General features: G+C 49.3%; 4 protein-coding genes across 6 annotated transcripts; 3 read left to right on the top strand and 1 right to left on the bottom strand.

The window, feature by feature from the left end:
* PV09_08491 (uncharacterized protein) lies at positions 1-2,557 on the bottom strand (the record flags this gene model as incomplete). The annotated part of the gene is made up of 2 exons (XM_016362405.1): positions 1,752-2,557; positions 1-1,692 (listed from the first exon to the last, which is right to left on the bottom strand). Coding segments are annotated over exons 1-2 (2,428 nt in total), but the record flags the coding sequence as incomplete, so codon positions are not given.
* Positions 2,558-3,900: 1,343 nt separating this feature from the next.
* On the top strand, positions 3,901-7,159 carry PV09_08490. Of its 3 annotated transcripts, none has more exons than XM_016362403.1 (6): positions 3,901-4,031; positions 4,086-4,170; positions 4,357-4,901; positions 4,963-5,149; positions 5,202-5,299; positions 5,353-7,159. In XM_016362403.1, the coding sequence occupies exons 3-6, from the start codon at positions 4,472-4,474 to the stop codon at positions 6,795-6,797; spliced, it is 2,160 nt and encodes a 719-aa protein (XP_016209851.1). In that variant the 5' UTR covers positions 3,901-4,031; positions 4,086-4,170; positions 4,357-4,471; the 3' UTR covers positions 6,798-7,159. The 3 variants fall into 3 exon arrangements, with proteins under 3 accessions (XP_016209851.1, XP_016209850.1, XP_016209852.1); XM_016362402.1 differs by having other exon boundaries at positions 4,261-4,901; XM_016362404.1 differs by lacking the exons at positions 3,901-4,031; positions 4,086-4,170 and having other exon boundaries at positions 4,177-4,901.
* A 783-nt stretch (positions 7,160-7,942) lies between these two features.
* PV09_08489 (uncharacterized protein) lies at positions 7,943-9,518 on the top strand. The gene has a single exon (XM_016362401.1). The coding sequence runs from the start codon at positions 8,318-8,320 to the stop codon at positions 8,849-8,851; it is 534 nt and encodes a 177-aa protein (XP_016209849.1). The 5' UTR covers positions 7,943-8,317; the 3' UTR covers positions 8,852-9,518.
* A 1,249-nt stretch (positions 9,519-10,767) lies between these two features.
* On the top strand, positions 10,768-12,887 carry PV09_08488 (uncharacterized protein; the record flags this gene model as incomplete). Its single annotated transcript, XM_016362400.1, has 5 exons — positions 10,768-11,121; positions 11,157-11,513; positions 11,555-11,997; positions 12,076-12,819; positions 12,878-12,887. 5 exons carry the CDS (start codon positions 10,768-10,770, stop codon positions 12,885-12,887), a joined length of 1,908 nt encoding a protein of 635 aa, XP_016209848.1.
* Between the last annotated feature and the right edge of the window lie 157 nt (positions 12,888-13,044).

Raw genomic sequence — 13,044 nt, 5'->3', positions numbered from 1 at the left:
CTAGCTCCTCCGCCTCCTTCCATCGGCCTTGATTCTTGTGCGTCGACGCCAAATTGGCCATGCTGGTCAGCGTGGAAGGATGCTCCTCGCCAAACACCCTCTTTCTCGTCTCCATCACTCGCACCTCTAGTACCTCTGCCTCCTTCCATCGGCCTTGATTCCAAAACGTTGACGCCAGATTGGCCATGCTGGTCAGCGTGTCTGGATGCTCCTCGCCAAGCACCCTCAAGCTCGTCTCCATCACTCGCACCTCTAGCTCTTCCGCCTCCTTCCATCGGTCTTGTTTTCTGTACGTCAACGCCAGCCATCCCATGCAGGAAAGTCTTTCTTCAGCACTCTCCCCTATATCCGCTTTATTTCTTATCTCCAAGAGCTCCTGAAATGATTTTTCAGCTTCAATATACTGTCCAATGCTATACAGGCTCTTCGCATACTTCCATATTACGCTAAGTCTTCTATTGTCATATTGATCAATAACGCCTTCTTGTAATATATATGCTGCGTGTGGTAACAATATTCTCCATTGTGTCCTGTTTTCATGACTATTCTTTGGGAATTCTTCATCCAATCTCTTAAGCACCTTCTGATTATATTGTGCAAGTATGCCTTTTTCCCGTAACCAGCTTCGAGTCGCTAAATGGACCAATCGATGGAGGTTATATGTCATCTTCTCACCGCGCTGGACAATAAATGAGTACGCCTTAAGTGTTCCGAGAGCTTCCAGCTCCTTCTTGCGCGATGGCCCCTCTGGAAGGACTGAGTGTGGAATATCCTTCCAGTGCATGCAAGCCATAAATGATAGATATTCTGCTGCTAGTGGATCATGACTGCGAACCCGCTCAAATGAGATCTGCCATGTTACCGCCACTGGGTTCTTGGTAGACTGGTATCTCCACTCATCCTCAAATTCTTCACTAAGGAGTTCAATCATATTTTCCTCTTGCTCCTTTAGAAGCAAAAGATAGTCCTTTAATGTAGTAGTATTCTCATTAATATATGCTGTCGCCTGCACAATTGCCAGTGGGAGGTAAGTGAGCTCTTGAACCAGGATCTTAGCATCTTGGTAATCACTAGGATATGACGAATTAAGGAGCAGATTCTGAAGCAACCGCGCTGCTCCCTCCTCGTCCAGCTCCGGAACCTCAACTATATCCCGGCCTGCCAACTTAACAGCCACCCTTTTGTCGCGAGTAGTAAATAATACGCATCCCTGCTTGCTCTTCGGAAGGTATTCCTTCAAGCCCTTTGAGCCTGACTTGAGTCCTGGCTTAAGTCCTGACTCCGATCCCGGCGGCTGGATCCACATGCCCATATCATCTGCATTGTCAAAAATGCATAACCACGGCCAGATATTTTCCTGACTTAGATAAATTTGCACTAGCTCCTTAACATCTGCCTTCTCCTCATCCCAGCCTGGTATGCGGAGCTTCTGCGCGATATTTCGATATGCCTGGTGGAGACTGTCCAAATCCGTTGCTGGAATCCAGAATATCGCACAATTTTGGTATTTTTGTTTTGTCCGATAGGCTAGCTCCAAGGCAATCTGCGTCTTGCCTATCCCACCAAGCCCGACAATGGCTGTCTTGGTTGTTTGCTCACCTATAAAGAGCTTGCTATCAAGGTCCGCGAGGAGCGACTCGCGACCTATGAATTGTGGATTGCGTTCAAAGGGTATAATAAAGCGGGTGTCAACTGCAACCTGTATGTCAGTAAAGTTTAGATACCACGACTTTCGCCTACTAATGACATACCTGTAGTAGGAATATTATCAAGCTCTTTTTGCAGTCGCCGAAGCGCGTTGTGCTTGCCTTCGCCATAGATAAGTGGCATAAAGATATTAAAGATCCCAAGTAAGCAGTATGCGCTATCCTCGTCCTCTGTTGTCTGGCGGCCTGATGCCCACTCCATCCGGTCCTTAATACTAAAGGTGTCCAAAGGTTTTCCATGTAATGCTTCTATAGGTATTCTTGTAATCTTGTGGATAAGCTGGCCAAGAGACTCTTTATCGCCTAGGCGGTGATGCTGGTATGAGTAGAACTCAACTTGAGTAGGAGCAAGAAGCTCCTGGAGCGTCCAACCTCGCGTGAACCATTTACTCTTGCAAAAGTCTTCCTCCCAAACACTCTGGCTTACATCATTGGCAGAAGAAGACACATCAGAAAGGTATACATAGCACTTTTCTGAGCTTTGATAATAGCGAAACATCAAGTTGATTGCTTTTGTGAGCTCAGCACTGTTCGTCTTGTCGATGCAGCAACTGTCAACCCAGAAGTGCCGCAGCCCGTCACGAGCGGCCTGCTCGCCGCAGAACATGATCTTGCGATAGCCCGCCTTATTCCGAGCTTGTCCGCTGGTCAGATCAGTAAATGTGACCTCATCCTCGTCGGGTCCCCAAGTGTGTGAGAGTATGGCGTAGGGGGGAAGCCTGTCCTTCTTGAAGACGGCCCAGTCAAGGCCGCCGTTGCTGTTGAGCGACAACAGCCGCATTATAGTTTGCGGTGTTCGGCCAGTAGTCAAAACAACTAGGTGTGCAAACCTGCATAGAGCGTGTTCAAAGTAGAGTAGCGTTGAGTTTTCTCGTAGAGCTTAACACTACTAAACAGGCGGCAACGGTAGGGTTGTGACTGCCAAGCATTGAACCGTGCGAAGCGGGGTTAGAACCAATCCTGGGCCTCCAAACAGCGCTAATCCGAAGTCGAATTCAGCGCCGTCAGATCAGCTCGCTGTCACGGGATCCCGCCATCACCCCATCGGTGCATGACACCTGTTCGGCACCGCCCTGTTGCCTTAACAGGCCCAGGCACCAATGGGTTGCCTTACAGTACATGACCCCGAGACTAATCAGGGAAAGCGCAAGGGAGATGTTGGACCTTTCTTCTCAGCAGTCCTGCCTTCTCTTCTTCTCCCCTTTGTGCATCGCCCTGTTTTGCATGTAGCACCCTTAGCTGGTACACATACGGCTGAATTGGACACTTTTCACAACCTGCTACTTCACAGTACAACGTTGTTCTCTTGTATTCAGGTAGTTCCGTGACGACGGAGAACATACGTTCCTTCTCCTTGGACTGTACTTGCGCTGTCGGGTCAATCTAGCTTGCGTGTCAATATCATTCCCTTACTTGAAGCCAGTCTATTCTAGGTTGCATTCACCCATTCATCTTAATTGTCGATCCTCTTTCTACAAGAAGCTCTGAATAGTCTCATGTCTCGGTGCTCTAAGAGACCCATCTCTCTTGAAGTAGCTTACGGTAGTGATGCTAGTCGTTTTTGGGAAAGATTTCTAGCAGTGACAATGTCAAGCTCGAATAATCACCTTTCCCGCCTTCCCAAGATGCCGAATGTAGAAGATAAAGGTTCAACACAAGGGATATCCAACGTGATAAAACAAAAAGTATTTCATATTTCTACATGCAAGCTGTCAACTGTGTAAGATACACAGTCTCTTCATAGTAACACCCACCCTCCCTATTCTATCGCCTGCCATTGCGAGGCTTTAGAATGCAAGAAGTCTTTCTTTTCAAACTAGCAAGATAGTCTACGAGAGACACAAGATACTTGCCAGGGTTCCACCTCGAAAGGCCGACATAGACATCGGTAACGTGTCTACAGAAAGGGTTTTTTTTTTGTTCTAGGGCGATGAGTTTAGAACCAAAAACTGAAATTGGTGTTGACACAAAGAAAGCTCCACATTTTCGACTACGAGAGTGAAACGAAGCACAAGACGGTCGTCTCGAAATTTCCACCTCGCCGAGAAGTCTCGTTCGTCTTTTTGAGCGGCTTAGCAAGAGGACTTTTGCCAAACCGCCTACTTTGGTAGCGGTTCTCACACCTGCGCATGCAGAATCAGGAAGACAGGTGACGATGAGCATGCAGCGGAGGCGGACCGAGGGGCCAAAGGGATTGGACTGCGCTTTCATTCTTGCGAGGCTAAGTTTGCAAGTGAAGAAGCATCAAGCAGAGCCATGCCCTTCTTAAGCGACTAGAAAAGGCAGCTCTATGACTTCATGGCTTGCACGCATAATAAAGAAAAGGTCTTGAAGACCTGATTGCTGGCACTTTCAAGTAGTTTGCTTACAATTCACAAGTGACGCGCTTATTTTCCCGTTCCTGATGATGGCGTCTGGTTATTCCAGCGAGCCAACATTTGCATGGGCCTCATACAACCACACGGCAAGTATTCGAAATGTGACGGCAGGCTTTTTTTTACATAGTCAGGGAGAAGTGAGGCAGAACTGAAGATGGCTGACTTGTGGACAATAGCTTTCCTATCAGCATCTCGGCAGCCAGCTCAATTCATATCTCGAACTTCTCATCTTCGTTTCCATCCTTGCCACTCTACTGACTTCGTTTATTTAGACCGCTTTGTCTCCCCCTACAGTCTCGCTGCTGTCCCTTTGCGCATATCATCGCGTTTGCGTATAGATGTACAAGATTGAAACAAAAAAGAAAGAAATAAAGAAAGTAGCCAGTCATGCGGCTCACAGACAATGTCGAGATCTTCATCGCCAATCTGACCGAGCCCGTCCACCATCTTGCTGAGTTCAGCAACAACAGGAGGTATCCCGGAGATACAGAATACCGCTATGTCGCTGCCGACGCAGGTGACCACTTCTACGGAATCACCGTCGTTTTTGGACCAAGCTTCAACATAATGGCACGGACGAACGATCCAAAGTACGGGGAGAAAGTGAAAGCGTGCCGGTTTAGAGCTACGATCGACGGAGGCATTGCCGTTCAAGAGTGCATTTGGAGGCTGCCTGACGTGGTCAACATCGAAAATGACGAAAAGAAGCCGGCAGTGCATAGAATCGATGTGTTCCTGACTGCAAGTCTGGCGTGGGATGGAAAGTTGGAACAATGTCGAATCCAGATCGAGACTGTCCCAGAAGCTCAGCCAAATGGTCAGTACCGTTCGATTGCCATATGAATGGGACCCGGTTGTTGACTAAGCGAAACAAGCAGTGTTCGACAAAGTCAAGATGCCAGCTGAGCTTGTGGAAAAGATTGGCCACATCGACATCGAGTTTGAACGTGGATACCTTGATTTTCGTAGGGAAGATCAGGACCCTCCATTTGTGCCTCATATTCCTGGTGCTTTCAATAGAAACTACTGCGTGACTGGTGCTGCCGATGTAGTGTATCGAGCAAAGTGGGTTCTCAATCGCTGGCATTATTCTGAGAATGGTATTAATAAATCACAGGTTGGTCCCATGTAAAGAGAAAAGACTGCACGATGGGAGCGGGCTCTTCGTGGCTGCAGAGAAGACCAAGAGGCTGAGAATCGACTATTTGTGTCGCTGTGAGCTGAGATCTCCGTGGACAGCTTCGGTTACAAATACTTATCAGATACAGCATCAATTGACTGCGGCGTGAGAGCACAATACATCTCAAGACGCGAGCAGACAGCCGAATTTCTAGCAATGCGAGCAGCTGCGAATGCCTTCTACAGGAACAAGAAGGCTTATGTACTCAATACAAAGTCAAGAGCCGAGTCGATACCTGCTAAGCACATTCCAAAAGAACCACGAGCTAAGAAGAGAGGAGCTAGAGTCGTCGACTTGACTGAAGATATCGCTTTGAAACAAGGAAATGGTTCAGCCAAGAAAAGAGTGAAAAGGGAAGCAGAATTTGGGAATGAAAGAGCTAGATTTCCGCTGATCGACCTGACCGTGGACCTTGACGACGAACAAGGTGCAGCAAGCGGAACGCAACAATTGAAAAGGGAACAACCCCAAATCATCGATCTAACAGAGGAGCCCGTCACTGTTAAGCGGGAGCAATTCAAGTCCATGCAGGGCCTCAAGACCCAGCCGAGAAATACTCCGTCACGGTCTCGTACTGCTCCACCGGTGAACAAAGACCACGCCGAAGGTGATAGCCATGCCGAATGGGGAGCGGAATTTTCAGGTCACAAACCAGCGCTGGTAGAGTCCATGACGAAATCCAAAGCAGTACCTAAGCCAACGCGCAGAGCGCCGGACTTAGAAAAAGCCGGGCAACGAGCAACGTACTGCGCAAAGCCAGCGGTGCCAACTTCAAAACTGGAGCCGCAAGTGCCTGAAAGCAGCAAGGAGAGGAAAACCAAATCTGCAGAATGTCCAGTCGGACGTGACTCCTTTCGACTTGACGCTCAAGCGACTAAGAACCGAACCAACAGAGCGATGTTGAAGGCAGCAAGACTTACAAAAATGCCGCAACATGAAAAAGTGGCTATGCCTGCATCTCCACTCACGCAGTGTCAAAGTAGCGAGCATGAGAGGACTGCGTCTCCACTTTCTCGGAATTCAAGGCGTGCGCCAATTCTTCAAGCACAACCATCCTCAAGCGCGGGAACAAGGGACGATAAGCTCTCAAGATCAAGATCCGTGAGTGTGTCCGCATCTAACGGCATTCAAGCGGTAGCAAAGGGCGTGACCTCTTCACGAAGTCAGAGTTCTTCCTTGGCGAGATCTCCCTCTCCTTGCGTGCAGCCCGATAGTCGAAACGAGGAAGACGCACAGCAAAATGGGCATTCAGGCTCATTATCCCCAACGCATCATTCAGCGGATCTGACGAAAACCAAGAATGGTAACGGCAAGAGAGCCGTCATCGGCCCGGAAGAGATCCAGCTCCTTGGAACCGCAGAGCTTCACGTCCTCAAAGCCAAGTTTGATTACCTAGCGGCGAGGAAATCAGTACATGGGCGTGGTAACAGCTCAAAGGCTCTGCTTTTCAAAATCACAGGGCTACATTGCAGCTTGGAGCTACACAACCGTGAGATTAGAGCTTTGCAGGCTGAATTGAAGGCAAGCAAGTAGGTCCTAGCTCTTGTGATGCGGAAGCCTGTGCATCAAAAGAGCCATGGAGATTGGTGGATCAGCTTCCGAGGGTGATATTCGGTGTATGTTCATCAAGGAGAATATGAACAGCTACAGGTTCGTAGGGGACTCCGGCTCATGGCGGATATGATAAGTTAAGCTGGAGGGTATTGCTGACAAAGGCCTCGTCCGGTGATGACCATAATCTGAACAGCGGGGGCATTAGAAAAGCAAGGAAACGTGTTGGAAGCTCCCACAGCCCGTTCTATTACTTTCAATCCCACGTTTCCATGCTTCTTATGCAGTGTTCTCGCTCGAGATGTGGGTGCTCGACGAGTTCTAGTTAGCGCCCTTCGATATTCAATACGAGTGCTTTGAAAAAGAAAAGAATAATCCATGTCTCCTCGACGTTGAATAGATCACGAATGACTTGATTTGAGCATCGGGATAACGAGTCTGAAAACACGGCCACGGCTGAAAATGGCGCTTGTCTGCGGCAACAGACGAGAAGTGGCATTGTGGCGTCACAACATGCCAGAGGTCTTGACGGTTATCTTGACAGAAGACGAGTGGGCAGGCGAGAGTTGAACCATGATAATAACGCAGGAAGATGGGCTCGCTGGATTTGCACGCTGTTCCAACACCCTTAGCACGGGACAAGATCTATGGGTTATCAAGCCCGATCTCGTGCAGCGTCTCAGCTGCAAGCAGAGCAAGGAAACGTTTGCTTCAGCCCATGCGGTGCGATTCGACGGCTGACTGAACCTTATCACCCAGGGCGAGGGACTGGGCTAGCAAGCTTGCAAATGAGGAAGTGAAGCGTCCCTCCAAGACGAAATTCTGGCATGATCTGCCGACAATGGCCCATTGAAGAGGAGCAGCAGATATGACAGAGGAGGGAGGGGTCGCGAACGCTGCCCACTCGCAGATCGGAAGATGCACATCGCAGGGGTGGCGTTAACTTGGGCACACATAAGTTCCATGCTGCACGTAATGTACGGCGTTGCGGCAGAAGTCATGTAGAATGCCATAACTCAGATTCCTTATCAATGGATCTCTGGCGTGACACGAGCGACCCAAGCGATTGAAAAGGATAGCTACTTATAATAAGAGCGAGCGCCGGCCACACGTAGCAAGCAGGGTGGGAGAAAGTGTGACCCGATTCCGTCTCGCCGACAGTCGGAACGTCTTCCCCAGCGTCGCCCAGGCCCCAATCAACGGCGCCGCATTTTGAATTCCGTCCACCGACGTCCGTCACACGCCCGCCGCTGACCTTCATTCTCGCCTGCGCTCCACAGGTTACCGTACGCCCTTATAGCCGAATCGAATCCTCATTCCACCGTCCTCGGGTTACCACGGACTCACCTTTCGCACCGTCAAATTCGCTGCGCCGCGACACTTTGCGCTCACGGCTCGTGATTCGAAATCGATGGTGCCATAAATCCCGCTCTGGGCGACCCGTCGCGGATTTCTCCAGACCATACAGTCCGCATTCAAGAGAGCATCGAATCGCCCCATACATGGCCAACATGCCCACGACAAACCGCCCTTTCTTTGGCAGCTTCCTATCTGCCTTCAGAGCGCATAATGCGACAATCCAGAAAGCCGGGGTGACGTCGCCGACCGGGGGCGCGGTACCCACGGCGCAGACGTCATACTCGCAGCAGGCCAACAGCTCGGCCTCGACGACGAGCACGACGACCGCGCACGCAACCACGCAAGCTCGGCCGATCACAACAAAGGCCGGGCCCGCAACAGGCGCAACTTCTGTGGCCATACAAGCCGGCCACTTCCAGACGTCGCGGCAGCATTCCACCTCTCCCTACTCGAGGTCCCCGGGCTCGCCAAGCACAGGAGCTCTTACTCCGCTCCAAAGCAGGGGAAGGAGAGGCTCCGACAGCTCGTCGGAAGGTTTTCGAGAAACATCGATGGGAGCAGAGAAGTGGTATATCGGTGGCCGAACCGCCACAGGCGAGGAGCGAGTCTACAAGCTGAGCATGGTGAGGCGGCCGCGGAGCATCGACAGGCTGAGCCTGGACAGGATGAGTCTATGACCGTCGGAATGACGTTGAATGCGTGGGAAAGCACAGAGGACAGAGAGCATGGCTGCATCTCTCCCTTTCTCTCTGTCTCCCTGTCTCCCTGTCTCCCTTTCTCCCTCCCTCCCTCCCTCCCTCCCTCTCTCTCTATTCTTCTTTTTCATTCTTCTTTGCCGGGAAAAGGCGTTGGAGTACAGAGCATGCGCGCTCTAGAGTGTCTGGTACAAGGACTTCTACCGGGTGATCTACACTGAAAAACAAATTCTAGAAACTGGCCTATCGAGGCCGAAACCTTGCACGTATCTCATGTCCTTTGTGAATTGTCTCACTAGTTGGGAAAGAAAAAGACTTCGTTTTTGAAGCCTCGCGACGAGGGCTACGTTTTGACAATGTTGGATGACACGTACGACCGCGATGGAATAGGGTGTGGTGGGCAGGACTGTGAAGAGATTGTATATCTTGTGCAGCTAACAGCTTGTACATACAAATGTCGACTCTTCCTTGTTTTCTCCCGTTGAGCGTTCTTTCCACTTTGCCTCTATTTCAGGGTCTTAAGAAGCCTGGAAAGATAGATCATTCAAGATTGACACGCCTTCGACCAGGCCGTGAAGAGCCAACAAAATATATTATGCTGACCCAATGATGCCGGAACTGCTGTCGTGATCTTCTTCCAATATCTTCCGCACCATGGCGGTCAAGAAGAGCGTGTCTCCGAGCCATGGTCACCTGAACCTCGCTCTCCATCTCGTTTACAGCCTCCGCATACAACTAACTCATAACACTGCAGCACGTGCTAAGTTTGGACTCCGGCACGCAAAGACATGTTGCGAGAATACCGCGCCACGAGGACCAGTGTGTTCCTTTTTGCGCGCGCCTATAGCACGGCAAAGCCTCGATGCTCTCTACATGCCACGGGCCAGCTCGTTGATGAAAATGCCAAGTCTCCTCAGCTTGGTCGAAGTCAAGTAAGTATCAAAGCATGGTCTTTTGAAGAGCTTCGCTTTAGCTTGGTGCTCGACGTACGATCGAAGCGCGGCTCGTGGTGCTGCAACATCCTATCTGCATTTCGGCACGTCATCCTGGAAGAACATCCTGGAAGAAGGGGTTTCAATCAGTCATGACCGATTTTATCTTTCCGACAAGGACGAACGCAGCTTGCGACGCGGAATGCTGGTGCAGCAGCGAAAGCAAGTAAATATATGTATATGTATAAAGAGAAAGGTGCAGGACTCGATCAAAGCGCACTCTCAGGTGGCATGGGTCCAGGAGCGAAATCGACCTTAAAAGATGGGATTACAGCCAAGAGGAATGCGCGATCGAGTACGGAGTAACTTATACTGCACTGCTCCCGTTTCTGGACAGTTTATCACGCCTGGTAACAGGAGTGTCAAGTTAGACATGACATGTTTAGAAATTTGCTTTTGGTATACACGGTAGTAATCATCTTGTAGCTTTGAAACTGTCTTTTCTATATTCAAACCTGTTATAAGGTACCTCTATTGCAAAATCATATATTTAGATCACGTGATAACCGCATAAAAGTCCATTTTTTGTACAGATAAATCAGGAAGATACAACATAAGATACAACACAACTACGGGAATATATCTTTATCATAAGTAGATCATGTTCACAGCAGTTATTGCTTCCTTTCGTTTCTTTAAACGCTACATATTAGCCTTCACAAGCGCTGCCTAGTTCAGGCTAGTCAACAGTGCACCAATAACGCATGCACAGAACGTACTTGACCCCGCTTCGGAGCTTCCGTACCCTACACGGTTCAATGCGTGGCAATGACAATCCTACCGTTGCCACCTGTTTAGTAATGTTAACTCTACAAGAAAACGTAACGCTACTCTACATTGAACGAGCTCTATGCAAATTTGCACACCTAGTTGTTTTGACTACTGGCCAAACACCGCTAAACCATAATGCGGCTGTTATCGCTTAACAGCGACGGCAGCCTTGACTGGGCCGTCTTCAAGAAGGACATGCTTCCCCCCTACGCCATACTCTCACACACTTGGGGACCCGACGAGGATGAGGTCACATTTACTGATCTGACCAGCGGACAAGCTCGGAATAAGGCGGGCTATCGCAAGATCATGTTCTGCGGCGAGCAGGCCGCTCGTGACGGGCTGCGGCACTTCTGGGTTGACAGTTGCTGCATCGACAAGACGAACAGTGCTGAGCTCACAAAAGCAATCAACTCGATGTTTCGCTACTATCAAAGCTCAGAAAAGTGCTATGTATACCTTTCTGACGTGTCTTCTTCTGCCAATGATGTAAGCCAGGGTGTTTGGGAGGAAGACTTTGCAAGAGTAAATGGTTCACGCGAGGCTGGACGCTCCAGGAGCTTCTTGCTCCTACTCAAGTTGAGTTCTACTCATACCAGCATCACCGCCTAGGCGATAAAGAGTCTCTTGGCCAGCTTATCCACAAGATTACAAGAATACCTATAGAGGCATTACATGGAAAACCTTTGGACACCTTTAGTATTAAGGTCCGGATGGAGTGGGCATCAGGCCGCCAGACAACGGAGGACGAGGATAGCGCATACTGCTTACTTGGGATCTTTAATATCTTTATGCCACTTATCTATGGCGAAGGCAAGCACAACGCGCTTCGGCGACTGCAAAAAGAGCTTGATAATATTCCTACTACAGGTGTGTCATTAGTAGGCGAAAGTCGTGGTATCTAGACTTTACTGACATACAGGTTGCAGTTGACACCCGCTTTATTATACCCTTTGAACGCAATCCACAATTCATTGGTCGCGAGTCGCTCCTCACGGACCTTGATAGCAAGCTCTTTATAGGTGAGCAAACAACCAAGACGGCCATTGTCGGGCTTGGTGGGATAGGCAAGACGCAGATTGCCTTGGAGCTAGCCTATCGGACAAAACAAAAATACCAAAATTGTGCGATATTCTGGATTCCAGCAACGGATTTGGACAGTCTCCACCAGGCATATCGAAATATCGCGCAGAAGCTCCGCATACCAGGCTGGGATGAGGAGAAGGCAGATGTTAAGGAGCTAGTGCAAATTTATCTAAGTCAGGAAAATATCTGGCCGTGGTTATGCATTTTTGACAATGCAGATGATATGGGCATGTGGATCCAGCCGCCGGGATCGGAGTCAGGACTTAAGCCAGGACTCAAGTCAGGCTCAAAGGGCTTGAAGGAATAACTTCCGAAGAGCAAGCAGGGATGCGTATTATTTACTACTCGCGACAAAAGGGTGGCTGTTAAGTTGGCAGGCCGGGATATAGTTGAGGTGCCGGAGCTGGACGAGGAGGGAGCAGCGCGGTTGCTTCTGAATCTGCTCCTTAATTCATCATATCCTAGTGATTACCAAGATGCTAAGATCCTGGTTCGAGAGCTCACTTACCTCCCACTGGCAATTGTGCAGGCGGCAGCATATATTAATGAGAATACTACTACATTAAAGGACTATCTTTTGCTTCTGAAGGAGCAAGAGGGAGATGTGATTGAACTCCTTAGTGAAGAATTTGAGGATGAGTGGAGATACCAGTCTACCAAGAACCCAGTGGCGGTAACATGGCAGATCTCATTTGAGCGGGTTCGCAGTCGTGATCTACTAGCAGCAGAATATCTATCATTTATGGCTTGCATGCACTGGAAGGATATTCCACACTCAGTCCTTCCAGAGGGGCCATCGCGCAAGAAGGAGCTGGAAGCTCTCGGAACACTTAAGGCGTACTCATTTATTGTCCAGCGCGGTGAGAAGATGGCGTATGACCTCCATCGATTGGTTCATTTAGCGACTCGAAGCTGGTTGCGGGAAGAAGGCATACTTGCACGATATAATCAGGTGGCGATTGAGAGATTGGATGAAGTATTTCCAAGGAATTATTATGAAAAGAGGACACAATGGAGAAGATTGTTACCACATGCAGCATCTATATTACAAGAAGGCGGTATTAATCAATATCATAATAGAAGGCTTAGCGTATTATGGAAGTATGCGACGAGCCTACATAGTGATGGACGGTACGTTGAAGCTGAAAAATCATTTCAGGAGCTCTTAGAGATAGGAAGTAAAGCCGGGGTAGGGGAGGACGCTGAAGAAAGACTTTCCTGTATGTCATGGCTGGCGTCGACGTACAGCAATCAAGGCCGATGGAAGGAGGCGGAGGAGCTATTTGTGCGAGTGATGGAGACGAGCTTGAGGGTGCTTGGCGAGGA

Source organism: Verruconis gallopava (assembly GCF_000836295.1).
Source record: "Verruconis gallopava strain CBS 43764 unplaced genomic scaffold supercont1.41, whole genome shotgun sequence".
NCBI classification, from domain to species: domain Eukaryota; kingdom Fungi; phylum Ascomycota; class Dothideomycetes; order Venturiales; family Sympoventuriaceae; genus Verruconis; species Verruconis gallopava.
This window is presented reverse-complemented; position numbering and strand designations above follow the sequence as displayed.

Coding starts and splice junctions, on each gene's coding strand:
- PV09_08489 (XM_016362401.1), top strand. CDS start 8,318: ATGGCCAACATGCCCACGACAAACCGCCCTTTCTTTGGCAGCTTCCTA.
- PV09_08490 (XM_016362403.1), top strand. CDS start 4,472: ATGCGGCTCACAGACAATGTCGAGATCTTCATCGCCAATCTGACCGAG. Junction 4,902..4,962: donor CCCAGAAGCTCAGCCAAATG/GTCAGTACCGTT, acceptor CGAAACAAGCAG/TGTTCGACAAAGTCAAGATG. Junction 5,300..5,352: donor AATCGACTATTTGTGTCGCT/GTGAGCTGAGAT, acceptor TATCAGATACAG/CATCAATTGACTGCGGCGTG.